The sequence below is a fragment of the Carassius carassius genome, chromosome 7, assembly GCF_963082965.1.
Source record: "Carassius carassius chromosome 7, fCarCar2.1, whole genome shotgun sequence".
NCBI classification, from domain to species: domain Eukaryota; kingdom Metazoa; phylum Chordata; class Actinopteri; order Cypriniformes; family Cyprinidae; genus Carassius; species Carassius carassius.
The window spans coordinates 9,351,116-9,360,363 of NC_081761.1; the positions used below are offsets into that span (position 1 = coordinate 9,351,116).

At 37.7% G+C, this 9,248-nt stretch overlaps 1 protein-coding gene across 1 annotated transcript; it reads left to right on the top strand.

Moving 5' to 3' along the window:
- The first annotated feature begins 2,775 nt into the window (after nt 1-2,775).
- rbpja (recombination signal binding protein for immunoglobulin kappa J region a) lies at nt 2,776-8,517 on the top strand. Its single transcript, XM_059553771.1, has 11 exons — nt 2,776-2,854; nt 3,667-3,705; nt 3,826-3,921; nt 4,688-4,853; nt 4,964-5,138; nt 5,229-5,366; nt 5,534-5,646; nt 5,811-5,951; nt 6,142-6,297; nt 6,403-6,506; nt 7,301-8,517. Exons 1-11 carry the CDS (start codon nt 2,835-2,837, stop codon nt 7,644-7,646), a joined length of 1,494 nt encoding a protein of 497 aa, XP_059409754.1. The 5' UTR covers nt 2,776-2,834; the 3' UTR covers nt 7,647-8,517.
- The last annotated feature ends 731 nt before the right edge of the window (nt 8,518-9,248 follow it).

Genomic DNA, 9,248 nt, shown 5'->3' on the forward strand with positions numbered 1-9,248 from the left:
CGCCTGTGATTCTGCATTATTTCTCACACTGCCCCTCCCCCTCGTCTGTTGCAGTGTGGTGCGGAGCGGGGATATGGAATTACATTTGCTTCAATAAAAATGAACGAAACTTTATAAAACTGAACATAACTTTTTCAGAAACTATCAAAAATATGCCATTACAAAAGAAGAAAAACACAATGAAAATGAAAAAAATGAACTCAGTCGCACAAAATTAAAAGGCTCTTCAAATATTCTTCATTCTTTGTTAATGAAAAAGATTCTTTTTCGCTAATCATGGGTTCTGAATGCATTGCCACAGATTTCGCTTACGCTTTGCAGTTTTTCGTTTGGTGTTTTGACCATAGACTGTATGGTTTTGACACAAACTTCTCGTGGGGGCGGGCTTAACAGTGATCTACTCTGATTGGATAGTGAGCTTTTGATGGACAGGTGCTCTCTGAACGGGAAGTACAGACGCCACTCAGTGGTGCGCATATTGGATAGCTCTTGCGCTGATTTGTATTACTAAATAAGTAAATAATTTTGACCTTCAATCATCTCAGTCTGTAAAGATGTGCTCTTGTCCTTCCAAGCAGTTTGAAGTAAGCTTGTGTTACTGAATGACAATAATAACCCGCAACAAACTTGCACACTGTAACATGAAAAACGTGTATGTTATTGGTTACTTCAGTAACACAAGCTTACTTCAAGCTGCCTTTAAGGACAAGTGGAGGAGGAAGACGATGCTGCTCCGTGTCTCTCCTGAGAGCTCTTTATGTAACGGAGGCTAGCGAGTGCTGTGCAGGTAAACCTCACTCCCCGATCTCACGCACTAATGGCTTTAGCCATTTAGCCTTCTTGTTAGTGCGTCCGCCTCCCATGCCGGAGACTAGGGAGAGAGGGGTTACATTTACAGACTGAGATGATCGAAGGTCAAATATTATTTACATATTTAGTAATACAAAGCACGATGTATTGCATACAAATAACCGCGAGAGCTTTTTTTTCTTCTTTTTCTTTTTTATTAATGCAGAGAACAAAAACATACAAAAGTATAAAAATACATCACATAATATCAACCACAAAAAACAAAACAAAAAAAAAACAATACAATAGAACTAAAGAATAGAGGGCCAAAATCTAAACAAAATTACACAAGGAGATCAAAAGCAGAGCAAATTCTAACAGTCCTTACAGCTTTCTTATTAGTAGATACTGAGATTACATTCAAATAGTTTTCCATTTCTTTTAAGAAAACAGAGAAGACAGATTTAAATTTGGAGAATTTGCATTTGTGAATGTGAAATTTGTTTAGGAAAATGTTTAAATTAATAACAAAACTGATATTTTCGTTTGTGGGGTCAGAGTCATAATACCCAAATATAATGTTTTTCATATGTACTGAGAAGCCTGGCAAAATCTTACACTTGACAAACACACCAATATCATCCCAAAGTTTCTGAGTGTAGTGACATGACCAAAATAAGTGTACAGTTTCTTCAGAACTCGAACAAAAAGAGCATGTAAAATCAATGTCAGATTTAAATCTTTGTATAAACTTATTTACAGGGTAGAACCTGTGTATGAGCTTAAAATAAATTTCTTTCACTTTGTCTGTGAAAAATAATAGGCTTGTTTGAGATGCGCCTTTCCTCGCCTGAAATGTTGACGAGAGTAGGCGGCTGCAGTAAGGGGAGGGGCCAATAAATCCTCTGAAGTTGGACACTTCCTAAATCTCGCTGTTTTGTCACCTGCAAACGTCAGCAATGGAGGAGATCGCGTTCACGTTTTCTATTACAGACGAAGTGGATGTCATGGAAATACCACTGTTTTGTCATCATGTGTCACTTGACACTTCTCAGATGAAACCATACAAATATGAGGCATAATGGCTAAACAGTCCATTTAGATATGTATGTGTGCATGTATATTTTTAATGGATTGATTTATTAATTCAAACAAACATACAATAGAATAAAGTGAAAATTAAAACAAGGAAGAATTCTAATTAAGAGAAAAATAAAATAAAATAAATGTATCCTAATTCTTAACTTCACTAGGGGTGTTTTGTTTTTGTTTAGTTTGCATGTAAATAAAATAAATAAATGGGTAATCTAATTCTTAGAATAAAGCGAAAATGTATCAGTTTACATTCTCAGCAAATGAGCATGAAGCTGTGTCGTCAGTCAGTCGTTTCCCAACATGCTTTTGAACAGCGCAGTCGGTGGAGAGCAACTGCGCTCGACTGCTCAATCCGACACAGCCGCCCCGCCGTCGCGAGAGTTTTTTGGCACACGTCTGCATGACATCAGAGCAAGCCGGATGTAACTCGCACACTTTTCTAACTGGCATGCATCTCGCGGTGATCTCCGGTGATCGGGTCTGTGCAGATTTTGCTCATCTCAAACAAGCCTAATTTTTTGCGGTAGAGACCAGATTTAATCACCGCGAGAGCTTTCCAATAATCAAAAGCTCACTATCCAATCATAGTAGATCACTGTTAAGCCCACCCACCACGAGAGGTTTGTGTTAAAACACCAATCAAAAAACTGCAGAGCATAAGCAAAATCTGTGGCAATGCATTCAGAATCCACGATTAGTGAAAATGAATCTTTGAAAAACATTTACAAAGAATGAAGCATATTTGAAGAGCCTGTTAAATTTGTGCGACTGAGTTCATTTTTTTTAATTTTCATTGTGTTTTTCTTCTTTTGTAATGGCATATTTTTGATAGTTTTGGAAAAAGTTACGTTCAGTTTTATAAAGTTACGATCATTTTTATTGAACCAAATGTAATTCCATACGGGGGGAAGTCTCGCGATTGTTGGCGTTATTAGAGAGAGTTGGTGAAGATGGCGCCTGTTGTGACAGGGTAAGCAGCGAAATTATCAACGGACGGGCATGAAAAAGTCACAGCTAAAATAAGTGTTGTCTGTTTAGTCAAGATAATTTGTTTTGTTTTGTTTTTTTTACACTCACGGCCGCTTGTCTCTGCGCTGCTGGCCCATTTCGGAGTTCTTCTGCGTGGTTCTCGGGGTTTTCAACGATGTGCTCTTTTATTCAGTTAGCCGTTTAGCTTTTAGTTAGCTGATAGATTTTCAGCAGTTTTTCATAAACACTGTATACCGTTGATAGCAAATATTTAAATGTAAACACAGTAAGGTTGTATTAACGCCGTGTTTTGAATCTTTAACATACTTTATAAAGTACTTGTATAAAATTTGAGCCAACTTGTGAGTTGGTGTACATAAGAGAGAGGTAGAGTGAGAGAGAGAGAGAGTGGGCAGGTTAGCAGATGTTAGCCAGCCAAGTTAGCTAGTCCAGTGAGTGCATAACAAAAACTGGGAGCTTTCGAGAGGACTCAAACCTTCTCTTTGTTTCATGTCAGACTTCTCAGTTAAACTAATTTTAGCTTAAAATGTGTATTTGTAACGTCCCGTCATTTTTATGTAAACTTCTCATATCTATCTCAACTTTTACGCTTATTTTGGCTTGTATCTCAAAACCTCGTGAGCTGTCTAAATAGACATATAGGGGCATCTCATGCACGCTTGAACTTGTTTATCCTGCTCAAAAATGCTGTCTTTCTTGGTAGACATAACTGGGCTCGGACAGTTTATTTTGGAGTGTAGATCAAAGTGATGTTTGAAGTTGGTCTTGACTTTGTCTTGATTTGTTTTGTAGGAAATTTGGGGAGCTCCCTCAGCCAAAGCGTTTAACAAGGTAAAGGCACTCTTAAGTTCATTATATATATTAACATATATATATATATATATATATATATATATATAAGGGAAACAACAGCTTAAATAAACCTCTCTATTGAATTTCGTGGGTTTGCAGGGAGGCAATGCGCAACTACTTGAAGGAGAGAGGAGATCAGACAGTACTCATACTGCATGCAAAAGTTGCACAGAAATCGTACGGCAATGAAAAAAGGTGAGTGATGAATTTTAGCTGTACACAAGTATTATTAACAGTTTATGTATGTTATATACAATAAAGCCAGTCAACATGAAATCAAAGGTGAGTCTATTAAAGGTTATTACAGATTTCAGGTCTTAAAGTGGATGATTAATCAGTAAGGAAAAAGGTTCAGGACTAGTCTTCACTAATTGTCACAGTCACTGTTTACACCTGGTTTTAACATCTGTCTTGAGTAATCGAGCATAAATGTTCAGCAGAGATGCATTGTTTACACCCATGATTGGATTTCTGAAAGTTTGACCTCTGAATTCATCTATATATATATATATATATATATATATATATATATATATATGTATATGTGTATATATATATATATATATATATATATGTTGGTCATTGATGTTTTTTTGCTGTTTCCCGAAATATATCGGGATCCATTTATTACATGCATTTCTGATAACTGTAAAAGGTGGATCTTTCACATTTAAGTGACCCGAATAGATGTTAATGGGTCATAAATATGACTATTTGTGGGTTCAGTCAAGCCCCACAGTCTTTTGCTTGTGGAATATCCTGTTTTACTTGTATATTTGACACATTTTGGAAGAAAAATTAATTACGTTTCATGTCGACTATGAATCAAGCTTTGGTAAAGTCCAGTTAAACACACAAAATGTAAAGGAAGGTAAAGAGATCCATAAAAAATCAGATTCCTTATACAAGCATCCAAGTGAATTTTTCTTTAATCACTTCAAATACTCTTTGAATCTGTTAGATTCTTCTGTCCTCCACCATGTGTTTACCTGATGGGTTGTGGCTGGAAGAAAAAGAAGGAGCAGATGGAGAGAGAGGGCTGCTCTGAGCAGGATTCTCAGCCTTGTGCCTTTATCGGCATTGGAAACAGTGAACAAGAAATGCAGCAGCTCAACTTGGAGGGCAAGGTGCTTTATGGATTTTATTATGGCCACACATGTATTTTAGCTGCATTTCTAAAATAACTTCAAGAAGATCAGTGTTCTGGCATCACAACTTTTGTGCTTTGCTTCTGCAGAATTTTTGCACGGCAAAAACGTTATACATTTCTGACTCGGACAAACGGAAGCACTTCATGCTGTCAGTCAAAATGTTCTACGGGAATAGCGCGGATATCGGTGTCTTCCTCAGCAAACGAATCAAGGTCATCTCCAAACCTTCCAAAAAGAAACAGTCGCTGAAGAATGCAGACCGTGAGTCGAAAGCATTTCTTGTTTGGGTCACTAAATGAGTCTTGATATGTCCAAAATTTTTAAGCAGCTCATTTTCAATGTCTTTAATAGTTTGCATAGCTTCTGGGACGAAGGTGGCTCTTTTTAACCGCTTGCGGTCCCAGACTGTCAGTACGCGGTACCTTCATGTGGAAGGGGGAAACTTCCATGCTAGTTCACAACAGTGGGGAGCCTTCTTTATTCATCTATGTGAGTTATTCACCACTAATATACTATATTAAAAGTAGTGCCACAAAGAGTTCATATCATCTAATGAAATAATGTGTAGAAATTATGTATCAGTGGTTTCATTTTTAACACCTGCAGTTTTTCCTGTTAACTATGAATTGGTAATAATATGTAATTCTGAATTCCAGTGGATGATGAGGAATCAGAGGGTGAAGAGTTTACAGTCAGAGATGGTTATATCCATTACGGTCAGACGGTGAAGCTGGTGTGCTCTGTGACAGGCATGGCTCTACCCCGACTGGTGAGCTATTATCCACTTGATTGTACATGATTAAAAGGGCTGGGCTAAGAAATTGTGTCCTGCTCAATCAAGGTGTGACGTATAGCTGTGAACTAAATATGTTTGTGTAACAATGTAAATAGCAAGGATTTTCTGGAGGTGAAATGCTGTGTGTTTCTGTGAAGGTCATCCGTAAAGTGGACAAGCAGACAGCGCTAATGGACGCCGATGATCCTGTGTCCCAACTACATAAATGTGCCTTCTACCTTAAAGATACAGAGAGGATGTATCTCTGCCTGTCACAAGAGAGGATAATTCAGTTCCAGGTCAGTCCACCGGTAGTTCTAGAAATGTGCTTTTGCTGCATAGATTTGAAATGATGCCCTATAATTGATGAAAACGTGACATATCTGTTAGAATTGCGATTCCTGTTATTTAAATTCTCATCTTCTTAATTATTTTGAGGCTTTGTAGTCTTTTAAATGTTAATAATTGAAAGTTTCATTCTACTCTCAGGCCACACCCTGTCCCAAAGAAACAAACAAAGAAATGGTCAACGATGGGGCGTCATGGACAATCATCAGCACAGACAAAGCAGAGTACACTTTCTATGAGGGGATGGGCCCTGTACTCTCACCTGTCACACCCGTGCCTGTTGTTGAAAGTTTACAGGTAATGCATGACTACGTATTACATCAAACTGTTTTATAATAAAAGAGCATAGACTGTATGTCATAGTATTTGTAAGAAAGTAACCTTGAACCCTTTATGTTGTAGCTGAATGGAGGAGGAGATGTTGCGATGCTGGAACTGACGGGACAGAACTTCACGCCTAACCTAAGAGTCTGGTTTGGAGATGTAGAGGCAGACACAATGTACAGGTAAAACCACCACACCAGTTACAGTGCTGTACAGTTCAGCAAATAGAACAGCACCTGGCAGTAGTGAATCATGCACATTTTAAAACAAGAGTCCTGGTGCATGTTGGGCTTGTTCATAATTAAAAGCTTTCCATTAAGTTTATTGTTTTTTTTTAGCAAGTCATTTACATTTTAAAATAAGCATCCCTGCATGTTGGTGCATTATTCATATGTATGTATATGTATGTATGTATGTATGTATGTGTATACATGTTACTATTGGTATTTTGTTTGCACAATAAACTGTATCTGGCATTTAATTCAGCAAACTCTTGTAGGTTGTCTTCATGAACCATCACGTGAAGGAAAGACTAAGAATGTTATTTAACATACATTTGTATAGATTTTACTAGAATCTGCACCATAATCTGTTTATTGTCTTTCTTTAAACATCATTGTACATTGCAATCGATATATAACCATCCATCCATCCATCTATATAAAATGAAAAATAATAAATGTCTAGAGTATTTTAAATTCACAATGACCTTGTTTCTCTGATCTTTATTGAATGTATAATGCAGACTTTTTAAAGAAGTTAAAGAATCTAACATGTAGAATGTATTTTGAGATTGTATGTTTTTTTTTTCTATGACTCTTGTTATAAAGGTTGTGACGTCTTAACTTTGCAGATAGCCTGTGATCTATTAATCTCTATTTATGTTTTCCTGTGGGCATAATCATTAAAAAATATATTGAGAATATTCATTACATGATTGTCAGCAATTCATAGTTACACGTTCTGTTTCCTGCAGGTGTGGCGAAAGTGTGCTCTGTGTGGTTCCTGACATCTCTGCATTCCGTGAGGGGTGGCGTTGGGTTCGGCAGCCAGTGCAGGTTCCTGTGACTTTGGTCCGTAATGATGGCATCATCTACTCCACAGCCTTGACTTTTACCTACACGCCAGAGCCGGGACCACGTCCTCACTGCGGCGCCGCAGGAGCCATACTGCGGGCCAACAGCAACTCCTCCACCTCACCATCTTCCTCCTCCTCATCCTCCAGCCTACTGCTGCAGTCAGCCGTCGACAGCCAGGCAGGATACGCAGCAACGGGGAGCGTGTCTTCATCTTCCTCTTCCTCAGCTATGTCTGTCTCCTAACCTGGGAATCTCAATGTGTGTTTGCATGTGTGAGTATGTGAGCCTTTGTGAGAGATGGTGATTTGTCCACTCGTAGACTCTCCTGCATAGATTCATGGGATACAGATCACAAAAATGGATAATGGTGCCACAGAGAGAGAAGAAAAGAGAGACAAGACTTCACACAAAGACTGGACAGAACAAATGAAGATGTCTCTTTTCTACTCTCTCTCTATCTCTCTTTGTTGCAGTTCTTTTTTAGTCTGTTCACTCACGTCGGGGGAAGTGACAAAAGAAGTAATGTGTGCCGTGGATCAAGATGCCACAGGATCGCTGCGTTAGCCTCACATAAAAACAATCAAAAAACAACGAAAAACACTTTCTTTTCAAAACAAAGCCTTTTCTTAGTAAGTGCAAGCTGGAAGTGGCTTTGAGTGATGTTGTTTTCTACTAAAGGGCTTAATGCACTGTTTCGCCAGGCTTGGAAGAAAAGTTATCATAGTAATATAGTTTTTACGGACCAAGGAATATTATTATTATTATTATTTTTATTGATATATAATTTTATAAGCTTTAGCTAAGGTACATTTTTCACCTTTTTCAGTTTTATAACATATAGTAAACTTTTGTTACCAAATAGTTTTGTATATTTCTTGTGAGCGTTTGGGCTCAGAAGGAAAAGGTTCATGCATTTTAAAAGCCTGAACTTATAGCTGCCTTTACTCGTCTTGGCAAATGCCTTAAGTCATCTGGAGTGTTCACCAGACCCTTTCTGTTTTGTAATAATATTTTATGTCATGTATATTGGTCTTTTTTCTGCCACTAAACCAAGATGTAATATTGATGCCATTTTTGTGTATTTTGGGAGAAGGTGGCTCTTTTTTCATATGTAGTCTTTAACACAAAAGCTTTAACTGACTTCTTCATTGGCTATAGATGTTCAAGCTGCCAACACAATGCTAACCTATAAAAATCCCACACCTAATGGCTTCCATTTAGTTTAACATAAACGCACAAAAATCGTTTTAATGGGTCAGCGATTTCTAATTAATTGGTCGACTCAAATCCTGTGGTAGGGAAGGACTGTACAGCTCTCGTTTGCATATCGTTCATGCTTTCAGTGTCACGATTACTGTTAGTATCAGACTAAAATCAGCATGTAGAAAAACTGGTGCTTTGTTGTCATGTGATTAAACCATATAGAGAAGGAATTGTGGGGATTCTGTAAGTACAGTCATGTTTCAAGAAGCTTGAACGAATAAAAGTTTGTATTCTCCCATTGATACCAGATAGGGATGTCCAAAATAACTCATTTTCAGAATCAACCTATTTAGGGCCAGATTTACAAACTCTCTTTTGGTGTTAAAAAACTACTGTCAGGATTTACTAAAGACCGTGAAAAAATTATGAAAATGTAGGAAAATTGATGCTTGTGGTAGATTGCGTTGGTCATTGGAAATGATTTAAATTTGCACATTATCAGTAGATTACCCACAAAACTTTTCACTCCTGTCGGCGCTTTTGTGGTAAAATAGTCTGGTGCTAATTTACCCTAGTAAATCTGGCCCTTGAAGGGTTTTCTGACACGCTCGTCGACTAATCAGTTTTAGTTCATTTTTACCT